We start from the raw sequence: 24,425 nt of genomic DNA, 5'->3' as shown, positions 1-24,425 counted from the left end.
GTTTTTGGATGCAGCGATTATATATATTTTATTATTTCAAATAAAAAAAGAATGTCAGCATTAAATTTATCAGACAGTAAAGACATTCAGTGTTACAAAAGAGTTTTATATAAAATAAAGGCTTTTTCATTAAAGAATGCTTAATAGTTTGCACAAAAAAATAAACGCAGCTATGGTAAGCATAGGAGACTTCTTTCAAAAATATTTAAAAAATCTTACCGACCCCAAACTTTTGGACAGTAGAGTATATGCTGTAGGGTACAAACATCTGAATTAAATTTTAAAATTGAAAAATTTAATTTTAAAGTTTTAAATAATTAGGATGATTAAAAATGAGAAATGCTATTATAAAAAATGTAAAAAAAAATTGGCACTAGTAAATAATTAAACATGCAAATTTATGACACAAAGTATGTGAAGACCTTTGTTTAATAAGTAATATAGCTATATAACTACCGGTATTGTGTCACTAGAGAGATAATGTACCAAATACATTCCAAAATGTGTTAATTTTTTCAAATTGTTATTAGGGCTTTGTTACCAAAAAAAAAATCTACTATTTTTATTTTTAAATTTCTTCCCTTCCTGGAAATAGTAATTGATTGTATAGAATAGTACATTTTGTAAAAAGAAATGGGACTGTTCACACAGAATGTTATCCATTCCACTGTGTTACTTTTCCCTTGTGTTTTAACGTAAACACGCGCTAGACTGACGTCTTTAACCATCGCGCTCGTGTCTTGCAGCGTCTCGTGCATGATGTGGCGTAACATCTAAACACATTAAAATCAAGTTAAAACATTTTAAAAACGCGTCTCTAGACTTTTCTCTTTTTTCGTTCCATTGACCAGGGTCAAACTCGAGTTTTTAACAGCAAAAACACATTCTGTGTGAACCGGCCCTACGGCTTTGTACAGAGGGGTTACATGACATGACAACAGTCATAGGGTGGTGATGATACAAGAGCATCAGGAATGAGTAGGCTATAGCTTGGTTTGACTTCGTTATCCTGCAAAGCCTGTGCGTCGAGTCTCCAATATACTGGAGTAATTAATAGTCACTCAAATGTCACTGTCACACGCCTAGATAAGATTTCCCATGCCTACACTGATTACACAAACATGCTCAACACATGCTCAAATGTAAAATACACACCCAGAAAAACCTGTCATGATTATGCCACACATACAACGTAAATTTGTATCCATTTATGCTTAACTGACTCTTGACTGAGGTCAAGTTGCACAAAAAGCCCTTTATCCTGTTTTGGCACTCAGGAACAAAAGCTAATTTGTTTTCTCAAATTCATTTATTTTTCTCCCACAGTCAAGATTGTTTAGAATAAAAATACAGTACATTAATAACATACAATGCCTATGAAAATATATTTATAAAAATAAATATCAACCAATCAGAAGGCATAATGAATGGATAAAATAACTTCTCTTATAAATAAAACTTTATTACACAACAGCATTGTGTATTGCCAGAATCGTTTCACACAGATATTACAACGGATTAGAAAACAATGAAATACCACTCAAATACAGCATTTGAGTATGTCTCAGCAATATTGTAAGGTTTAAAGGGTTTCAAAGTGCAGTTCAGAGAAGGTGGTTGAGGGAGGGGTGGATCATGGGAGGTGTAGTCAGTAACGCTGATGCGTTCGGGTGCGATTGTCAGCAGAGGCTCCTCGCCTACGCATGGTGACACCCACAGTCTCACCGGTCTGGTTCTGCAGGGATGAGTGAGCGGGTCACGTTAGATCAGGGGAACAGATCGCTTCATTTCAACACATGGCCAGTACTCACATGTGCAGGACCCACTGCAAAGATTCCCCTCACCGCTGGGCCGCCACCAGCTGGATCCTGCACATCTGTTAAATCAAGTAATCAGGAGGTATGAGCTAATGCACATGCCAACAAACACAGCTGTCTAAAACAAGAAACATTCATAGGGTCGAATTAAAAGCTATTTGCGTTCACCTCAAATCTGATAACGTATAAGCTTTGACTGTGTGGATTAAATGTACAGAATTTGAAATGAAACTGACATTGCAGCCGTTGATTAAGTCTCTCGAGTGACTGCATGATCCTCTGCTCCTCTAGTGACAGAGCGCTGATGCTGAGGGACCGCAGTCTCTGGCTCTGGGGACCAACTGGACGGTTGCAGGACTTATGGGTCTGAGCACAGTCCACAACTTCATGAGCACCGTCTGACACCTCTGGGCCTGTAACGGGGGAAAAAGAGTGTTAATGCTTGAACTCATCAGTTCAGTCAAAGTATACTTCAGGTTTTACGTGTATGCATGACGCAAATTTTGTCACCAGAATAGTATGCACGCCAAGCGTTTTTTGTAACAGCACATTTACATTGAATTTGTTTTGCACTAATCAATTGTTCCACAAGATGGCAACAATGGCACCAGCTGTTGTTTCACAGTAGAAAAGGAAACTAAAGAGATGGAACAACAACAAAACACTGGAGACTGCAACAACAACAGATGCCCACATTGACAAGCGCTTGTGTAAAGGGGGTTATGAGATACCCGCAACTTTAGTTTAAAAGAATACAAAGACATTATTATCGGTCATAACTTCTGGAGAAAAATAGAAATGAAATGAGAATGAAACTTTCTAGACCGCCTCTGTTCGCACACTATCAAATGGAGTTTACTTTGAAAGGCTACACATGTATACGCTAGCTTACGCATAAAGAATCAAAATATACTTTGGGATTTAAGGGTTTTACAATCTGTCTTTATATAGCAGTTTGATTGAAAAAAAATCCTGCCGTTCAAAAGTTTGGGGTAAGAAAGAAGAAATTAATACTTTCAATCAGCAATAATAATTTACTTGATCAAAAGTGACAGTAAAGACGTTTATGTAACAAAAGATTTCTCTCTCAAATAAATGCTGCTCTTTTTGAACTTTCATTTCACCAAAGAATCCTTAAAAAAAGTATCCTGTTTCCACAAAAATATTAAGCAGCAAAAAACGTTTTCAACATTGAGAATAATAAGAAATGTTTCTCAAGCAGCAAATCAGCGTAGGGCCTCTTATAATGATTTCTGAAGGACATGTGACACTGAAGACTAGAGTAATGATGCTGAAAATTCAGCTTTATCAAAATATAGCTATTACAATAGAAAACAGTTATTTTAAATTGTAATAATATTTCACAATCAAGGGTTTCCCTCATGTTCATATTCCAGGGGCTGTGACGCTCCAAAAATAAACCAATTAAAACATCATTAAAGTGGCTGTGCGCTAAAACGACTTCTGTCTTCATGGATAAAGCTTTGACATAAGGGTAAATAAATAATGACACTATTTTCATTTTTGTTGAGAATTTTTTAAAAACATGCTGCATTTTTTAATGATGTTTGTACATGAGATTGAACTGATTTACATGTTACAGTTTATTTTGTTCTTGCCTCTAGAGAAGGGCCATATATCTATATATGATATCAGATATTGCTTTACATGATAAATTACCTTCCCTGTCTGCTGTTTGACCAGTTTTATTTGGGTGTTGAGTTTTTGGCACCGTGACCTGTTAAACCACAAATAAACAGTTATTGAAAAAACAAAACACTTAGCCTAATTAAAAAAGTGTCAAAAAGCCAACAGCAACATGGTTAATATAAACAAAAATGTATGCAAGTGTATTGTCGACATTACATTTGCCCTTTCACTATAAACTAGATCTGTGTTAAACCTCCAAGGGGGCTGCATTATTTAAATTACGTTTAATTGTATTTATTTAAATATATTTAAAATGTTCTTGCTTTCTAGTACACTTTTACCTGATGAGGAAAGCTGGGCTTTCTCTGTGTGGTTCCTGCAGTTTGATTTCTGTAGTTCTTCACCATGCTACTCTCCATAGCCTGTCTCCTTATTGGACTTTTCACTGATTTACAGGGGAAACTCAGATTAAAAAGCACATTCATATCCAAGCAGCATATTTTAGTGATCAGTGACCAAAGGCACCAATAAATCTCTGAAAAATAATGTCTTGTTGAATGGCCTCACATATCTGTGGCTTTAATGTCTAAACATCTCTAGTGACAAAATGTCTTTATTCATTATATTTTGCTAGCGGGGGCAAATGCCCTGGTTTTTGTATGTAGCCTATTATAAGTCATTTGTATGTATAAAATGTATTATTAGAGGTTGTTTGCCAAACCTATAGTCTCTTTACCAGAAGACAAGAAAAAGCCACCCATTCTTGAGGCTCCTTTGACACCACTGATCAGACTATCACCATTGATGGTAACATGGGACAGGCTGCCACTGACTTGAGGCAAAGAAGACAACGGGCCATTGTGAGCAAGAAAACTTTGAGGGTCACCTAAGTCAATTCAGAGAGAGAGAGAGAGAGAGAGAGAAAGAGAGAGAGAGAGAGAGAGAGAGAGAGAGAGAGAGAGAGAGAGAGAGAGAAAACACAAATAAGATAAAGAAAGAACTGTAAGACAGTTCAACTGAAAGGTCCCGAAGTATGAAAGTCACTTCTTCTGTTCTTCAGGTCTCTGTCCTCAAAGTGTAGAGGTTTCCTGATGTTATAAAAAATAATTGAGCCCTGAGGAACAACAGTCCATCATTTAATGGATCCATTTTAACAGAGTAGTAATCCCCAGTGGCGCATTGCAGTGCAGAGGGCCAAAGAAAACTGACCAACAACAAAAAAAGAGCCTTTACCATTGACTCTAGAAAAACATCCCTCAAGAATCTCAAACAAAGCTGTTGGACACGCAGACACACAAAGGGAGCTCAGTTCTTACAACTGACTCTCGTTTGACTATATGAAAAGGTACAGTGAAAGTTCATGGGAAGCTGATGATTTTGTAATATGTTGCTGGAATGTGTCTTGTCATTTGAAAGACACCTACTGAAAATGTGTCTTTTTTTCCACAGCAGGTAAATAATCATTCCCAAAATTTTAACTCTTTGATGGTCTTCAAAAAAAAATCACACTCGTGGTCTTCGGGGTCTATTGGACCCCAGACAACATTTAATTGTGTAACCGAACAATATATATTTTTTTAACAAATATAATTTTACTCGGTTCATTAATGTTTTTACTCAACATTTGTGCAGTTTTTGTAGAATCTATGATTTTTAAAATATTTCTATAAATAAATAAATAAATATTTAATTAAACAGGATTTTTACAAAAAAACAGCATTTTATGTTAAATAAACTTTATAAAAGACCCAGATTTCTAACTTTCATTCCTGGGAATACCATGGATAATTTTACAAGGTTTAATGTAAGATTTTTGCCAATTTTTTTGAAAATACAGGTTAAAATTTGTAATAAATCACTTTAACCACTAGATGGCTATAAAGCTCCATTATATGCTATTTGCTATTTGAATTACTGAAAGATATAGTTTCTAAAGTTGGATTCAGCTGGATTCATATCTAAATATTATAAAATCACAATTATAACAAAAATAAAATAATTTTTGTCAAAATTTTGCATTTTTTGTACTGAAAAAACACAGCACACACAAAAACAACAACAACAGTGAAGTACCAAACCTGCAGACAGGGTTGGAGCAAACACAGGGTGTGTGTGTGTGTACATTTTATTTTTATTTTTATGTGTACAGTGTCACCAATTTATTTTTGAGGTGGTTCTTCATTTTGTATGATTTTATTTGACAAATTATAAGACTTTTTATAGCCTTACAAATGTATTTCTGTGTGTGTGTGTTTGTGTGTGTGTGTGTGTGTGTGTGTGTGTGTGTGTGTGTGTGTGTGTGTGTGTGTGTGTGTGTGTGTGTGTGTGTGTGTGTGTGTGTGTGTGTGTGTGTGTGTGTGTACATTTTCAATGAGTCTAAGTGTTACCAATTTATTTTTCTGGTGGTTCTGCATTTTAGATTATTTTATTTTACAAATGATAAGAGAACAGTTTTTATAGTCTGTATGTATTCCTGTATAAATGTATTCCTCTTTATGAGTGTGTTTGTGTATGTGTGTGCGCCTGTGGTGAGCATGATAATTTTGAATTGTGGATGTTTTTTGCATTGTTGGAAGTGTGCCACTTTATTTCTGTCATTTCTGTCTATGTGTTCTACGTTGTTTCTGATTTTGATGATGTTATTTTGTCTATTTTGATTGCGGGGTCCAATAGACCCTGAAGACCACGAGTGTGACTATTTTTGTCACGCCAACATAAAAACAGATATCATAAAAAAAAAAAAAAATTGTTGTAGATCTAGAAAGTGTTGAGAGCCGTAGAAATTTTCAAACCATTTGGACAAAGAGAACATTTTTTTTTAATTTGAGCAAAAGTCATTTGGGGTCCAATAGACCCCGAAGACCATCAAAGGAAAGATGAAATGCAGAATGGGAAAATACAGAAATAGGGAAGCAATACATAGTTAGGGTGGAGCGTGCAACATCATGTTCTAACCAAGCATGACAAGACAAGTCATTTATCAGAAAAAATGCTGCGCAATGTGACACATTACAATCAATCACAACATATTTAATATTTAATTATTTATGGCTACTAATGTTTCGACACCATTAACATGATGAACTCAAAACCATACAATCTATCTATGCATACTTTCATACATTACTTATGGAAAAACTGTTGAAAATGTATCCAATATAATACTGCATGTATTTGAGGAATATCATTTTAAATTATCTTTGCAATGCATTTCAAAAATTTTGCCCACTATAGTTAAAATGATCATATGTACTGTAGTGCAATGTATATTTATTTTTTTGATATATGCAGTCTGCTTGATTATTAAAATTAAAAATCTTCACCAATAACAATGCCCTTGATTCCATTTATTACATTTAAATGATCATTTATAATATATATAATCTTATATATATATGAAGATTCAGATGCAAAAGCCTCTAAATCCATCTAACATTTTTGTTTAATATTAATATTTTTATTAGTCTCCTATGTATAGGTTTCTACCTAAGTACCGACATTTCTGAATGGGCTGAGGCTGGGATTTAGTGAGTTTGTAGTGAAAGTATTAGATGAGCGTATACTATGTGCAGACAGCATTCACTCAATATTATTATCTAATTTTTGACAGAGCTGGCTTTTAGAGGCTTTTGAATTGGAGGTCTGTATATATATATATATATATATATATATGACTTAATATAAATATATATAATGTATAATTTTATCATATATATAATGTATTTATATATTGTACATTTATATATTTCATATTTGTGTGCATTAATATTTATAATATATTTATATTATTTATTTATAATGTGGTTTTACCAATGGTGGCAGTGAAATACATATTTTTGGTCTACCACAAAGAAAAGTTCCTTTTAATGAAATTAAAAACACAATTTTGTTGTGATCAATAAATACAATAAAAGCCTGATTTATCTAATGTCATAAAAACATATGCACTCCATTTAGTATTTTTTTTAAATTTTCAAGTTTCAATAGTTACAATCCACCGATGTATAGTGGTATTTTAAACCCACTCGGTTGAAAAAACAACAACATAAAAACATGTTAGGTGATAAATGCTAAGTTTGGGGTTTTCTTTACCGTCTTTGCTGGCGAGAGCACTCCGGACTCCATTCCACAGCATTGAGATCTCCTCATCTGTTGGAGTCCGGTCCAAACAGATCCCGTTTTCTCCACACCTGCGCCTGGGATTGTCTACAAGGGCATCTGGAGGGGAGAGGGAACAGATGCTTGTCTCGTGGGTGTAGAAACAGTAAGGTGGAGCTGGATCTGTTCTGAGGGTAGGCCGATGAACTATTGTCTGGGTATCTGGAATATCTTTGCACAGGGCCAGATCCTGCAGACCCGCTCTGCTTTGCACACCATCATCACAGCAGGATACCTCGGAGATGTACACAGGACACTCAGCCAGGCCACACTCCACAACTTCAGGTTTTGGAGGGGGCCGAGGCACCAAAATCTTCCCCTGGGTCTTGGCCACATGTTGCGCTTCCCTGGCAGATTGCGGTCTGATGATAGTGCCCTTCCTTGCCCGGGAGGTAACGGGACACGAGCCAACTCTGGCTGAGCCTGCTCTCCGGGGAATCTGTGAGCCCCCAATGCAAAGGGCTCGTCTTTGAGAGGTGGGGTCTCTGATACGCTCCTGTGTACGGATTTCTTGGGGCCCTACCTCCGTCCAGGCCTGTCTAGAGGATTGGGGCCCAGTGGGGACAGCAGAGGTCTTATTGGAAATGTTTTTTGATACCCCTGTGAGTAAATTCACATGGTCCGAGTGATCTGCAGAGAGCCGTTTCTGGGTTTGCTGGGGCAGGTTAGGTCGAAACACTCGGTCCACCCCCTCAACTCCATCCACCTCATCAAGCCAACGTAGTTTCTTCTTATTGGTCCTATTCTGCTCTGGCTCATTGAGTTTTGTCCTGGCCAGCTCCATGCTGTCCCGGATTAATATGGCCACTTCTTTGGTGAAAAGCACATGGCCAGGGGTGTAAGTGAATTTGACATTTCCTGATTTGGATTTTAAATGGTTTTTAAGAATCCCTTTCAGGAATCTGACATTGTTGTTAAGGGCAGAGTGGGTCACGGGATTTTCAGGTGTTCTGTTTGGTTCCTCTGTGCTTTTCAACATATTAGCCTTTGCCAATTTGGTGACATCCGTTTCATTTTTAGGATCTAAAGGATGTATGCGTATACTCTCCTCCATGCTTAGCGGTTTGGATTCTCTCTTGAGCGCGATGGCATCATCTACATCTGGATTGTGTTTATGCGACTGTGAGGAACTCAGTGCTTCTATTTGTTGCATGTTCAGGGAACTCGGGTCAGTCCGATAATTTATGCAAAGATGGGCAGCTGAGCTTGAAAAGCCTTTGAACGAACTGTTGCTGTGTTTGTATCTGCTGGCGGGAAGACCCGTCTGTGTTTCTGATAAATGTTTATCATATTTATCCTCCGGGGTTCTTGTCTGCTGTTTTGATTCTGACTTGAAGTCTTTAGTCAGACTTGAGAATTCCAGAGGTGTGTTTTCTGGCACGGCTTGCGTTCTGCAGTGGGCAACCACAGATTCTTTGTCTTTCAAAATGTTCCCTTGAGGGTTTCTGTCATTATCATGAGTTATCATATGTGCTAAGTTCTGCTGCAACAACTCATCTTGGCAAACAAGAGTAGACTGGGCGTTGAAGTTTTGCGATTGGTCCTTGGAATTATCAAATCTTTCTTGCGTGTGATTTCGGAGACTCCTGATTTCCTCTGCTGACTCATGATCCTTTGGTGAGAGTGAGCTGGGATTGAGTTTGCTTCCTTGGTTTAAGATCTCCTCCAGGAAACTTTTGGCTATAGAAGAGGAAGGGTGAGATGGTGAACAAGGGTTATTGGACTGTCTCAACGGTGATTGAGGACTATTGGGGTCTTGGAGCTTATAAGGATCCACAGGGAGGTAGAAAGACTGGGCACAGGTGATGCTCTGCTGGCAACAAACCGGTGCAGTGCCAAGGCTCTTCTGAGGTTCTCCATTCTCTAAGCTGTCCAGACTAGACAGACTCTCTGTCTCACTATGTGGGGTATCAAGATACTCCTGAAAATCAATATAAAAACATTAGAGCACTTATGCACTGATACTGGCAAAGTGCTTTTTGGAGATCACGTTGCATGCATGCTGCAGAGGGATGGAAAATAAATCATATAAATCATTCTATATGCTGAAGAAACATTTCTTATTATAATCAATGTTGAAAACTGTTGAGCTGCTTAATATTTTTGTGGAAACTGTTTGTGTTTTTCAGGATTCTTTGATGAATAAAAGGTTAAAAAGACAGCATTTATTTGAAAGAGAAATTTTTTGTAACATTGAAAATGTCTTTAATGTCACTTTTGATAAATGTATTGCATCCTCGCTGAATAAAAGTATAATTTAACGGTAGTTTAAATCAGGATCTCCTACAGGATTTTCTCTCAGGGTACGCACAGAACAAAAAAATTACATTTGACTTGCCAAACTCTCTTGACACTCTTGATTCTTTGAATCTTTTCCTGAAACAATCAGAAAAAACCTTCAAAGATTTAAAGGGTTAGTTCACCCAAAAGTGAAAATTGTGTCATTAATGACTCACCCTCATGTCGTTCCAAGCCCGTAAGACCTCCGTTCATCTTCAGAACACAGTTTAAGATATTTTAGATTCGGTCCGAGAGCTCTTTGTCCCTCCATTGAAAATCTATGTATGGTATACTGTCCTTGTCCAGAAAGGCAATAAAGACATCATCAAAGTAGTCCATGTGACCTCAGGGGGTTAGTTAGAATTTTTTGAAGCATCGGAAATACATTTTGTTCCAAAAATAACAAAAACGACGACTTTATTCAGCATTGTATTCTCTTCCGGTTCTGTTGTCAATCCGCATTCATGAGTCTGCTGACGTAAGACGAGCTGACGTGTTATCTGGTGCGCCCGAGCTTCGTTTACAGTCTGAGGGAGACGCACGCTGTAAACAAAACAATCTTTGGAAACATGTCTAAGGATTTCGACACAGGGGAAGACTTGCATTTTTTTTAACCAGACTTTATTTGAACACGAATACACGGACGCACCAGATAACACGTCAGCTCGTCTTACGTCAGCAGCGTCACTGGCCTCGTGAACGCGGATTGACAACAGAACCAGAAGAGAATACAATGCTGAATAAAGTCATCGTTTTTGTTATTTTTGGAACAAAATGTATTTTCGATGCTTCAAAAAATTCTAACTAACCCCCTGAGGTCACATGGACTACTTTGATGATGTCTTTATTGCCTTTCTGGACAAGGACAGTATACCGTACATAGATTTTCAATGGAGGGACAGAAAACTCTCGGACTAAATCTAAAATATCTTAAACTGTGTTCCGAAGATGAACGGAGGTCTTACGGGCTTGGAACGACATGAGGGTGAGTCATTAATGACATAATTTTCATTTTTGGGTGAACTAACCCTTTAAGAGGCTTCATTTCTCAATCCCTACCCAATAGTTTTAGGCCTCTTTGCAAATGTTTTAATCAAGTTCAGCTGTTTTATAGAGCATTTACTCATTTTGAGTCTGGTTTTAAAGATGAACTATCTGTAGTAGTAGTATTTTTCGTGTCTTGAAAAAGCACCAATTAAACAAAACTAAATTAGCCAATCAGATTTATTTTCACCCATCCCCCACCCAAACACACACACATTTGAATTTAAAACACACAAACGCACACCTTTATTTATTCTCATTCCCTCTTGCTTTCTCAATATGTCATGAGTGTACACAGATAGACTAATAATCAATTTAAAAATTATGTAAAAAAAAACCCGCCATTAATTAGTGCCCTCTCATGAGTGCCCTCTCATGGTATGCACAGTGCTTACACAGCCACAGGTGTATATATATTGCTTTTAATGATATATTACTTTTGTAACATTTCCATATGGGAAAAGATGATCTACATTTATGCAAGAGGATTGAAGTTTTAAGGATATTTTGAATATAAACATTAAAATCTTCTAAAAATGAAAAAATATAATAGCTTACTAAATTTCCAAAGGCATGATATTGACAGACACACATTCCTATGAAGGGCATTTCATAAATCTGACGACATTTGTGCACAGAATGGAACACTTTTCCAAGAATACCTAAGCCTAAAACCTATCCTATAAATAGGGTTATTACCCTCTGTGTCCTGCTCTGTTCACAGTTCAGTGTATTAAATGATGTGTTGGCTGCAGGCCAGTGCAGGTAACATTCCAGCTGGTGTGTGTAAGAAGGAATAACTGACTGTCTGAGAGGGAAAGAATGTTTGTTTGAGTTATAGAGATAGGGGAATGTGTATCTGTGGTTTCAATATGCGTTAGTGTGATTAAAGCCTCAGGATGAGCTCATCTCTTTAAAACACCTCAGTTTGTTCAGAAGATGCTGCAGCGTGTTGTGGCAGGAAGAGCCCTGGGCTAAAAGTACAATGTTGGATTCGGATCTTAAAACCTTCACAATACTCCTTAAGCAAATACTCAAATACGCTTTTAACATACACAATCACGGGCAAAGTAGTTGATCGCAATTACAATCTTGCCACTGTAAAAACATAAGCCAGTGTATGTATATTAACCTGTGGATCGGCCTGCTCTTTTACTGTGGGAACAGCGTGTGTCTCCTGCTGCTGATGTAGGAAGAACAGCTGGTTGTTCCTGAAGGGAGTCAGGCTGCTGTCCTGCAGGAGTGTGGTGTAGGCCTCAGCTGCAGATAAGGCATGCAGGTGACGGGCGCCCCCTGAAGGCTTTGGGGAGGAAGTGCAGCTCCTGAAACAAGCAAGTGGTTCAATGCAGGCCTTATAATGAAATTATTTCTATAGCATCTTTCTAACAAGAAATAAATGCAGCTTTACTATGAAAAGCATTATGATGAGCACTAAGCACTTCACATAAAAATACACAAGATTAAAGATGAAACCCACTTTATTATAATAATAAAATATAAAATTATTGTACATAAAATGCATAAAGATGGAATTTAAAAAGTGTAAGTATATATACAGTATATATATCTCATTATTACACCATTTAATGGGCTCTTACATTTTTAGCTTTCTTTTAAAAATATTAAGCGAGCTGGCATCACTAATATCTATAATTGTACAGAGCTCTATGATAAAAAAAAACATTCTAAGTGCAGCCAAATGATTAATATTTCAAATAACTTTACAAAACATTATTTTAATTAATTCAAAATTTGTCAAATAAATTTTGGTTATACTTTTTGATTACACTATTAAAATGCATTTAAATAGTTTTAAATGTCACAAAATGTTGATTCATATATGGCCAGACATATTTATATCTCAGTGTACATGAATCTGTTAAGCTGTCTGAACCGTTGAATTTATTTTTAAAAAAATAATTGAAATAATTGTCAAGATAGCTTTAACATGAAATATCACTCATGAAAGCTGTTACATAACTTTACCAAAATGTATCTTCAACCAGTAAAGATATATTATCATGGCAGCAACGTCGTACCTGGATATAGTGGAGGCACTGGGCAAAAATTGAGATTGATGGGTGTATAAGAGTGGACTGCCTTGAATATGATGTAGCGCTTCATCAAGGTTGGGTGTTCTTCTCTTAAAGGCTGCTGCAGAACACAAAACTCTTTATTTAAATGATAGATGAGGCGTGAGCACATAGTGACCTAATAATAGTTAAAAAAATAAAGAGTGCTTGTAGACACATGAATTAGGCTGCAAGGCTTCATCCACAGATCTGATCTTTTGAACATGTCTGATATTTTATATTCACTTTAGATACGACTGGTATCTGATATCTGTGTTTACATTAAATTATTCTGTTGGTGATTGCTTTATTATGCGATGATTTATATAGTTTATATGATTACTTGTAAGCATGGATAAGTTAAAAGGTGTCATGGATGTTTGCAGCGCAAATTTTGACTGAACAGATATAAACCGGGAAAAAATATTTGTTTGTTATTTTATCTACGGTTTGTTTAGAAATGAAATAAAGTAGCACAGTAAGATTACACAGAATTTCAAATGAATTAACGAGAGAAAGAGAGAGAGATTGTGAGTGTGAATTACCTGCGTCTGTACAGCGTCTCTATGTAATAGTAAAGCTGTGAGTTTACCTACAAAAACAGTGTGTAAGTTATTACCTCGTTGCTGAGAAATATAATGTAGCCTTTCAGTAGCGAAGATGCCGGGACAGAGGTTGAAAAGAAGTTTCTATGCTCCTGAATGTTTCTGTGTGTGAGCAATCTGCTACCAATATATAGTTACCACATCAAAAAAAAAAGCAAACAGACTTGTCTGCTTCATAATGTGACATTACAAAGCTATTTATTGTGGGCAAAGATGTCCTTCACCTTGCGGTAGCTTGAAATTCCAAGCTGAATCTGATTTACGCATTTATACGTAGGACAGATGTCCAGATTTCGGATATGTATCTGATTTAAAATCACATTTGGAAGTTGCTCAGAACGAATGAGCCCACTGTTTCATTGAACTTACCTGGTCTTTTCCTTTGGGATGGAGAGAGATGAGCTCTTTGGAAGTTCTCTGTGGCCTCCTGGACCTTCTGATGGCGCTGCTGAAGAACATTCTCCCTCAATCTCTTCTCCTGAACATCCCACTGTTTCCTTCTCTCCTCTAGAGCCCTGGAGAGACCGCGAGACAAACAGTCAGACTGGAAGAAAATATATGCTGTTTTCGTGACATCTGGCAGTTAGACAATGCTTTGCACACACATTGTCATCTTTAAGACATTATTAATTTGTTTTAAGACATTATTCATTTGTATTAAGACGAATGGATGAGTACTTTGGCAACTGCGAGCAGCATATCAAATGCATCACTTGATTTAAAATGGAAATGAGACTTTAATCTAATTGGCAATATCAGCTCATTGTGCGTCCTGTCGTTATCTCAGACGTTTACTTTCCAGGGTGAACAGAAACCCGAGCCTTCTCTAACAGATGCATTTCAGATAAATTCATTTGTTAATGGCACAGAAACCAGTGCATGCCAATGCTGCAGAAACTAAAATTATGCAGAATAATTTAATCTTCATAATAAAACAACCTGAACTAACATAAAAGGTCAAATTATTTCATTTAAAAAACATATATTTAAAAATAATATTTCAAGAGACTGCAGGAGTCCTATCTATGATATAAGTTTAAAAATAAATAAATAATAATTTATAATAAAAGATTATGCCAAACTACTTTTAATGAGGCTTTTTTCTTCATTATGATATAAGGACAGTTACATAACCCTGATATTTTTTACTTTAAAATATTAAAATTAAAGGTTGCACTTTAATTTACAGTATGTGCACTTACATGTACTTACAGTGTACTTAAGAAAGTACTGGTTGATATAAGGTTACCACATGGGTAAAGGTTAGGTTTAGGAGTAGGTTCAGGATTAGTATCTAGTAATTACCCGGTTATTGTAGTAACTATAATAAGTACATAGTACATGGGGAACAAGACTGTAAAATAAAGTGCCACCAGATTAATTTTAGTACAACATTTCAGTGAATGCATGACCTTAATTTTTAATGTATTTCTGAATAAATTATGTGTGTGTGTGTGTGTGTGTGTGTGTGTGTGTGTGTGTGTGTGTGTGTGTGTGTGTGTGTGTGTGTGTGTGTGTGTGTGTGTGTTGGGAAGAGACACAAGGAAACCTAAACAGAGGTTTTGCTTTGAATCTGTGGTTTTCATTCTTTTAATCTTTTTTTTTTTATGTCTTTAGGTTTCCAAAAAATATCAGACAATAATAAATGTCCTGTCATTGACACTCACATACTCATAAATCCTTTAATATACTCTATATCTTACAGGAATTATTTAATCACAACAAAAAAAGCTCGGGATCTGTGTCTCAGCCTTCTCTGAACGCACTCATCTGCCTCACCATCACTGCCTTCTATAAGGTAACATAACTTTGCTCTTAGAGCTTCTATTTCAAGCTGGTAAATCCTGGCTGACAAATAAAGGATTAACAGTATCCGTGGCCTTTAGGGTAGCTACACTTTCAGTGTGCACACGGATTGACCTGGTCAAACAGCCGAGACTGAGTCATTAACAGCATGGAGACAGTTCTTTGCATATCTGACACTCACTGTCAACACTGTATTCAGCAGCTGTGCATTGCTTCTGATCTCTGTGACTCTTACCCTGCAGTCTTTTAGCATAGTTGCCTCCTTGGTGAATACGCTGACGCTAGTTTCTTCTTGTTTTTCCCACCTCATCTAAAAACAAGTCTCTAGAGAGACCAACAGGCTAGAGCTGTGCAGTTTGATATTCATGTCGCAATGTATTAAACGTTTTAGGAAATAAATGGGCAGTTGACAGTTATAAAGTTATCATTTAAATGTGCAGCATTTTTTTCCCATAAATATAAAATTATCTATTTAATTTGTGTCAAAGGGTTATGAATTTACAAATTTCCCTAAAATGTAAAAAAACTGGTATTTTTTCTTCACCAATTCAACTGTTTAATCAGGCCCTCAACAGGAAGTAAATAAAATGTTTTCATTATTTTAAAGGCACAGTATGTAAGTTTCGCTGCTAGAGGTCGCCATTTCAAAACAACAACAAAGGCGTAGCTTGATGGCGCTGTGAATGAGCGTGGAATCACGAGAGTTGTCGTCTTCATCTCTACAGTCGGATACAGAAAGCTATCCGATGGGAAATCCAGTTCACTGATGAGCTAATGTATAAAAGTTTTATTAACCTTACTGTGGTATTAAGCAGTATGAAATGTTCTGTAAATATTAATCTAAAACTACTTTAAAAAAATGTTTTGTACGTTACACATTTGTACGTTAAAATTATTTTGGCAGAACATTTTAAATTAAATAGTGAAATCAAAAAAGTTGATTAAAAGAAAACAAAATGTTACAGTATCTCAAAGCACACAAATGCATTAACCTAAGATCTGTATGCTGAAAAACATTCATGTAAATTAGTCGACCTCCCAAGTATAATCACTATAAGGTTTTAAGACACACTTACTTTCGTCTGCGATTTGTTTCCAGGGAAAGCTTGCGAGCCCGAGCCCGACAGTACCTCTGTTCTTTTACCAGTACTTCCCTTTCATTTTCAGTCTCTCCATGTAAACCTGATCTAATGTTCCTAATGTGAAGCAAAGTCAAGGAAGGTATAATTATTATAGAATAAAACATCATCTGATGATATGCACAGCACATAATGATATATATATATATATATATATACAGTAATACAGTACCAGTCAAAAGTTTGGAAACTCTTATTTTTAATGTTTTTGAAAGAAGTATCTTATGCTCATCAAGCCAGCGTTTATTTGATCAAAAATACAGAAAAAACCCTGTAATATTGTGAAATATTATTACAATTTAAAATAATGGTTTTCTATTTGAATATACTTTAAAATATATTTTATATCTGTGATGCAAAACTAAATTTTCAGAATCGTTACTCCAGTCTTCAGTGACACATGATCCTTCAGAAATAATTCTAATATGATGATTTGATACCCAGTTATTATCAATGTTGGAAACAAGTTGTGCTGCTTAATATGTATTTTTTGGGACCTTTGATACTTTTTCAGGATTAATTGAAGAATAACAAGTTTAAAAGGACAGAATTTATTCAAAATAGAAATCTTTTTTTTTTACAATAGAAATACTATCACTTTTTGTTAGGCTAATTAATTTAACACATCCTTGCTGAATAAAAGTATTAATTTATTTCAAAAAATGTACTGACCCTAAACGTTTGAAAGGTAGTCTATGTTGTTACAAAAGATTTATATTTTGAATAAATTATGTTATTTTTAAACTTTTTATTCATCAAAGAATCCTGAAAATAGCATCACAGGTTATAAAAACATATTAAGCAGCACAGCTGATTCTAAACATTGATAATAAATCAGCATATTAGAATGATTTCTGTGGATCTTGTGACACTGAAGACTGGATAATGATGCTGAAAATTCAGCTTTGATCACAGATAATTCAGCTTAGCTATGGTGTCTGTCTATATGCCACGATTAATAAATAAAGCCTGTTGTGTAAGTACTGTAGTTTATACGCCACAAGTAAACAATCCCCTTACATTGACCCTGGTAATTCAGACAAGGAAAAAGGATACGAGTAGTAAAATGTGTCTTCCAGGACTGGCATCCCGAATATCAGGATGACACGCTGATTGACAGGTCTCAACACCACACTTATCATCCATACAACAGAAGCGGCATCCTATTGACGTCGGAACAACCTCGCAAAAACATAGCAGACAAAAGCAGAATTTGCGTTATCTGCTTTGGTAAAAATATTGGTGCTCTAAAGAATGAGAGTAAGATGAAAACAAGCCAGCCAGTGCGACAGCTAAACACAGACAGAAAGGGCAAAACCTATGACTTTATAACTTCCTGTAGTTTGATAAGTTACTTGATTCATCCAGACCAAACCCGAGTATGCTATCTTGACATTGTTTTAAATTAAAGCAGGCGAAGGTAAGACTTTATCGTCGTTCGCTGCCGCTGAATCAGTTACGCCATGTCGGTATTTGGTAACCATCGACGCGCTTCCTTGACAACTGACACAAACTCACGGTGGAGGCGCGGTCACGTCTATCAGTAGCGATTGATGTTCACCACTCTCTACACTGCTGACTGCTGGTTGCGAATGGAATCGACTCATTTACGCGAATCGATTCTTTGCGTCGTTACGCAATTACGTCATGGCGTGGTTCTTGGTATTTCTGCGTGGCATGCTAAAATCAGAGCCGCTGAGATACAGGTAAGCGCACATTATAATGTTTATTATAGGTTGTGTGTTTGTATTAATAATTGTGTTTATTGCACTTTCTGGTGTCCTACATCAGTTTTTTACAGCCATTTAGCTAATAATCTTTTCTATTGACAACATAAATGCATTGAATTAACATAGGCTAATGTTAATATTCTTGGCTGATTGAGTCGGCTCTTGCTGATTCAATTCCATTCACGTACAAATCGATTTTGTGAACAGGTACAACTGATTCATTGAAAAGATCCAATTCAAAAGGACAATTGGTTCACTAATGGGATATCTAGGTCAGTGTTGCGTTAGTTCACGCAAAAGTGAAAATTCTGTCATTAAAGCCTCACTCTCATGTAGTTCCAAACCCGTACGACTTTTGTTCATATTCAGAAGATCTTTTTGATGAAATCTAGAGTTTGTGTCCCTCCATTGACAGCTGTATACAACTACCACTTTGATGCTTTAAAAAGTTCATAACGAGAACCTAAAACTAATCCATATGAATTAAGTGGCTCCATATTTTCTGAAGAGACACAATCACTTTATATGATGAACAGATTTAATTTAGTCCAGTGGTTCTCAAACTTTTTTGGTCATTACCCACTTTGGACAAGGGGGAATTTTCAAGCCCCACCTGCCCCCATCGCCCCAACACAATGCTAATGAAATACGCAGCAAGCTTAAAAAGTTCCAATTTATTGAAGTAATAAGTAGTATCAGTATAGTAACAAGTTGTATCTAAATACAAACTAACTATCTAGGCTATACATCAAATAACAGCAAGTTCAAAAATAAAGAAAATAAAAGTGCAGCTGCATGTGTCATAACTTGCATGAAATTCAAAATAGAGAAAATAAAAGTGCAGTTGTGTCAAAATTTGTATCAAGTTCAAAAATAGAAAAGAAATAAAAGTGCGACTCGTCATAGCATCAGCATCCCCTGGTTAGGGGCTGTAGACTAACATAATAGGCTACAGCCTACTTTAAAACGTGAAATAAAAAATATATAGCCTATAGGCTATATAGTAGCCTAAACATATTAAAATAGACATAACATACAGTGTTTGATATGGAATTAAAATGATGGGGAGTGTAAACTAATGATTAAATATTTTAATATTCCTTTGTTCCGATCAGAGCATGTGAGCGGAGAAAGAGCGCATTTCTGAATATTCCTCCGCTCGCTCATTCGGGTCGCGCGCTCAACACAGAATGGCTGCTGGTTCGAAAATATGTGGAATATGGGCTGTCTCCGACTAAAGTTTTTTTTCTATTCGACTAGTAGTTGTTCATTTAAGCCATTAGTGGACAAATCGCCCCTTTATATTGATTTAATTACTTAAATTGGCTATACAGGATAATGAGCGTTATATTGCCGCACTCAAGCGCACGAGCGCACGCATAAAGCTTGCCACAAAGAACCGGCAAAAAGTACTGATTATGAATGTGTAAAAAATAGCAAGGAGACATTTAATTGGAATCCTCCCGTTTGGCGGGAGTTGATGAATGTTTATATATGAATAAAAGCCTAAATTAAATCTGTTCATCATATAAAGCGTTCAAGTCTCTTCAGAAAATTTTGACTATATACCGCTCAATATGGATTAGTTTTACGGCTTTATGAACTTTGAAGCGTCAAAGTGGTAGTTGTGAGCTGTCAATGGAGAGACAGAAAGCTCTGAGATTTCATCAAAAAGATCTTCATTTGTGTTCTGAAGACAAAAGTCTTGCGTTTGTGGAATGACATGAGGGTGAGTGATTAATGACAGAATTTGTATTACTACTAACCCCTTTAAGTTTTCCAACGTTTACCCGCAGTGTCAGTTCAGAGTCAGTTTTTTGTAGACCTAATTGAAGACATTTCACACATTAACTGCACTTAACTGAAGTTGTGAATCGCGGGTCCTCCCAGGATTGATCCTGCCTGTCACACCCGTGGCAGAGTGTGAATTGAAGCAAAACTGCTGGGTTAGAAATGTTAGGCCGTGAATGTAAGCAGCTGACAAGCCTTGTCGACCTGTTCAGTTGTGGTTCTTCCAGCATGACATATCCTCTTTTGAACCATGACCTCTCTAGCTGTCAAGGATTTGTACACGACTGCCCTTCTGTGAGTGACCCTCGTAACGCTTGAGATTTATCAGAATCCTGCTTCTGCATTCAGACATCGGCATCTGTAAATTCACATTTCACACGTGCAAAAAAGGATAAGTGAGTGAAAATGCAAACGCAGGCAAAAACATAACAGTAGAGGGAAAAAAATGATGAGTGAATGAATAATTTAAAAACATAAATAGAAAAAGTATTATGTAGAATGTAGAAATAGAAGAGGAGTTAAAGGAAAATACTGAAAACATCTGCAAGTATTTCTTTATTAATCTTTTTGATTTAATTGTCCAATGTGCTATAATAATTTATAAACAGAAATATACAATCAATTAAAATCTTATGTATAATAGGCTATATAACTTATATGAGAAAATATATAGGCTAAGTAGCCTACTTCTTCGCTCATTTAGTATATTACTTTTGTAAATTACTTTTCTACTACTATGAATTATTAGTTTAAACTACTACAAGTATTTTTATGTTTTCATACATTGATTTTTTTCCCTATATAGTTCAATTGAAAAAGTGCTTAGAATCAAACTTTACATTGGAGGTTTTATACAGTTATAGTCTGTCATTAGATGATGCATATTTACATGCCTATATACAAATAAAGTAGTATGGATTAGTTTTGAATTGCTGCTAAGAGTAAAACAAAAGTTCCCCCGTAATATCTGATCTCACACTAGCAATCTTTTATAAGCCATATGTTTTGCTGCCACAGTTAAGCTGGTGTTTACAAGGGATCTGAAATGAATTAATGGCTCCCAGGTTCTTGTTGCTTTTTTATATTTCCCTCTTGAACCTCAGTTTGTACTAAGCAAATAATAAACCCAGGCTAAGCATGTGGAGGACAAATGTAATCCAGATCTCTGTAATCCAGTTACTGTGAGACATCCTCTCTGATCCGGATTTACAGTCACAATGAAACACTGAGGGTGTGAAATGTATGCGGCCACAGAAGTGCTCTTCCACACCGCATGGGGATTCAAGCTCTTATACAATCCTGATATTAACACACATTAACGCATTACAAAACTGGCAAAACCCCTTAAAATACTGGCCCTCTTTCATCTTTAGGAACTGAACTGAACCTGAACTACAGGGTTATCCATGTAAGTGTCATTTCCTCCAGCAGGAGACGTTAATGCATCATTAATGCCACTTAACTGATGTGCGTTTCTGCTGTAGAGGGCGCTGGTGTCCTTTTTTTTGTTCTAAATCGTGGGTGGGTAAATGTGTGTGTGTATGTGTGGGAAAGAGAGTCTGTCTGGAGAGAGGTGGGGGTCAGATATATTTTGCTAGTACAATTGTGTCGAACTCTCATCTGAGCAGGAAAGTGCTTCAATAGCACAGAGAGTCTGACAGTGAAAGCCAGCTTTCCTCCCTTTTATTGTGGCCCTCAGGGTAACATGAGTGATCATTTCTCCAGACTGGCGGCTGACGTGTCACAAAAAGTGTCTAGCAAACTGCATCGTCTAGGATTGATTGGCCCTCTCTTTGTTCCGTAAAACACAAGGTAACCAGATTTCGACTGGACTGTGTTTATAAAGGATGAATCTGTCCCCATGTTTGAGAAGGAATAATCAGGAAGAAAATACAGACTGGGGCTAGTTGTCATACTTTTCCCTTTATTTTTTATCATTATTGCTCAGGAAGAATAAAAAAAAAGACAGGCCTACACATGCTGACCTTTAGTGACAACATGCCCCCAATATGGGGCATATTGTTAGACTATATGAGGTAAGTTGTCACAATAAAAGAAATTGCAACTAGCACTTGAAATGGCAAAATGTAAATAGTAAAACAATAACGGAACACAAAAGGTAACATACAAAATAAGTGTTAGTGAACAAAATAGACACATACGGTAAATAAAAGTCACAATGAAATGGAATCTCCGACAGCCTTTTCTTCCCTATTGTTAATGTATATCCAAGTAAAATGGCTTAACGAACAAGAAATAATGTAGGGTGGGACTTGTGGTTTGCTATTGGTCGATCTCATTTGAGTGACAGGTTGCCCCACCCTCACACTGAAAAACATCAGAGAAGAGCGGGAGGGGGAAGTCATTGTATAAAAAATTACGATGGCACTTGAATAAAAATTGATTTGCATGGATAAATAATTGAAAATAAATAATGCAATATTCCATTCAGAAATAAGAACTGTCCATTTTGATTTCATGGTAACTTTATATAATAGTATAAAAGTATAAAAATGTAAAGTCATCACTCATTAAAAGGGATAGTTCACCCAAAATTTGTCATCATTTACTCACACTCACGCTGTTCCAAAGCTGTATGACTTAATTTCTTCTCTGGAACACATACGAAGATATTTTGAAGAACTTTTTTTTTGTCCATATAAAAAAGCAACAACATTGGACCCCATCAACTTTGATTGTATGCACACAAACAACAACAACAACAACAACAACAACAACAACAACAACAACAACAACAACAACAACAACAACAACAAAATAACCTTTTGTGTGTGTGTGTGTGTGTGTGTGTGTGTGTTCCACAGTCACACAGCTTTGGAATGACATGAGCAAATGATAACATAACTTTCACTTTTGGGTGATCTATCCCTTTAAAACAGTACTCTAAGAAATGATCATTATGACATTTCACGCAAAGCTCCACAGAAATTATTTTCCCATCTTCAGATTAACATTTCCTCTTATAGGTTTGTTATTTAAAGTCTAATCTGATTGTGGGTTCTTAAAGACAATACCATTACAAAACCTCATCTTTTAATTAGCCAATTACAGAAATGCTTAAGGTGAATAACTGCATGGTTGACGCACTGTTTCACGGAAAGTAGATTTGCCTTCTGGGCTTCAGCATATGATAATCTGATGAGGTGTAATAATGAGTCTCCTACTGCAATTTCCCTCGATTATATTGGTCAAACTTTCAAAACTTCACATTGCCGTGAGGAAAACTTTCTGCATTTTGTACAGAGAGTAATGGCCTTATCTTTGAAAGCTTTCATTTATTAGCATTACAAAGTCATCAACTGAAGAAGCCTGGAGAAGCAGAATAATTACTGCAGAACCTGAAGGCCACATACACTCATCAGTACTTTATTAGGTACACCTTGATAGTACCAGGTTGGCTCTCTTTTTGCCTTCAGAACTTACTTAATTATTTGTGCCATAGATTCAACTGGAGATATTTCATATGGAAAATTTACCACTTTCGAACACTTGCATAAAAACTTTGGTCTTTCCCATTTTTTCCGATATGTATGGAAGCTTGTTTCCGCCACAGAATGAAAAATAAAAAAAGTAAATGCGACTTTTTATCTCACAATTCTGACTTTTTTTCTCACAATTGTGAGTTTACATCTCGCAATTCTGACTTTATTTTGACAGAACTGCGAGATATAAAGTCAAAATTGCGTGAAATAAAGTCGCAATTGAGTGTTATAAAGTCAGAATTGCGAGATATAAAGTCAGAGTTGATTGATATAAAGTCACAATTGCAGGTTATAAAATCAGAATTGCGTGATATAAAGTTGCAATTGCGTGTTGTAAAGTCAGAATTATGAGATATAAACTCGCAATTGCGAGAAATATACTTGAAATTCTGACTTTATCTCTCAGAATGGCATGTTTATATCTCGCAATTATGACTTTATAACACGCAATTGGGAGATATAAAGTCAGAATTGCATGATATAAAGTTGCAATTGCCTGTTATAAAGTCAGAATTGTGAGATATAAACTATTCTGAGGGAAAAAGGGAAAAAAAGTCAGTCTTTTTTCCCCCATAGAATTGGACTTTATAACTCGCAATTGCGAGTTTATATCTCACAATTCTGAGAAAATATGTCAGAATTGCGAGATATAAACTCGCAATTATGTGTTATAAAGTCGGAATTGCGGCTTTATAACACTCAATTGAGACTTTATTTCACGAAATTCTGACTTTATATATCGCAATTCTGACTTTATAACACGCAATTGCGACTTTATATCATGCAATTCTGACTTTATATCTCGCAATTCTGAGAAATAAAGTCACAAT

The 24,425-nt window shown here is 36.1% G+C and overlaps 1 protein-coding gene and 1 long non-coding RNA gene across 4 annotated transcripts in view; one reads left to right on the top strand and one right to left on the bottom strand.

The window, feature by feature from the left end:
- Nucleotides 1–1,290: 1,290 nt before the first annotated feature.
- cep126 (centrosomal protein 126) lies at nucleotides 1,291–18,056 on the bottom strand. 3 transcript variants are annotated; one of them, XM_077194522.1, is made up of 12 exons: nucleotides 17,628–18,056; nucleotides 16,509–16,628; nucleotides 13,996–14,141; nucleotides 12,989–13,103; nucleotides 12,082–12,271; nucleotides 7,560–9,546; nucleotides 4,204–4,353; nucleotides 3,809–3,912; nucleotides 3,498–3,555; nucleotides 2,054–2,230; nucleotides 1,812–1,876; nucleotides 1,291–1,735 (listed from the first exon to the last, which is right to left on the bottom strand). In XM_077194522.1, the coding sequence occupies exons 1-12, from the start codon at nucleotides 17,711–17,713 to the stop codon at nucleotides 1,649–1,651; spliced, it is 3,285 nt and encodes a 1,094-aa protein (XP_077050637.1). In that variant the 5' UTR covers nucleotides 17,714–18,056; the 3' UTR covers nucleotides 1,291–1,648. The 3 variants fall into 3 exon arrangements, with proteins under 3 accessions (XP_077050637.1, XP_077050634.1, XP_077050636.1); XM_077194519.1 differs by having other exon boundaries at nucleotides 1,507–1,735; nucleotides 4,189–4,353; nucleotides 17,628–17,847; XM_077194521.1 differs by having other exon boundaries at nucleotides 1,507–1,735; nucleotides 4,189–4,299; nucleotides 17,628–17,847.
- Nucleotides 18,057–18,220: 164 nt separating this feature from the next.
- LOC143700839 (uncharacterized) overlaps nucleotides 18,221–24,425 on the top strand; it is a 43,538-nt gene continuing 37,333 nt past the window's right edge. The window contains exon 1 of the long non-coding RNA XR_013189653.1: nucleotides 18,221–18,277. This is a non-coding gene — a long non-coding RNA (uncharacterized LOC143700839). The remainder of the gene's footprint in view (nucleotides 18,278–24,425) is intronic.

This window comes from Siphateles boraxobius, unplaced genomic scaffold (assembly GCF_051911475.1).
Source record: "Siphateles boraxobius isolate OS27281-9 unplaced genomic scaffold, OSU_SipBor_1 32, whole genome shotgun sequence".
NCBI classification, from domain to species: domain Eukaryota; kingdom Metazoa; phylum Chordata; class Actinopteri; order Cypriniformes; family Leuciscidae; genus Siphateles; species Siphateles boraxobius.
This window is presented reverse-complemented; position numbering and strand designations above follow the sequence as displayed.

Excerpts from the sequence above, each read along its gene's own strand:
- cep126 (XM_077194519.1), bottom strand. The coding sequence starts at position 17,713 with ATGATAAGTGTGGTGTTGAGACCTGTCAATCAGCGTGTCATCCTGATA. Across the intron at positions 9,547-12,081 it reads AAGAGCAGGCCGATCCACAG|GAGTATCTTGATACCCCACA; the intron begins GTTAATATACAT and ends ATTGATTTTCAG. Across the intron at positions 1,877-2,053 it reads ACTTAATCAACGGCTGCAAT|ATGTGCAGGATCCAGCTGGT; the intron begins GTCAGTTTCATT and ends TTGATTTAACAG.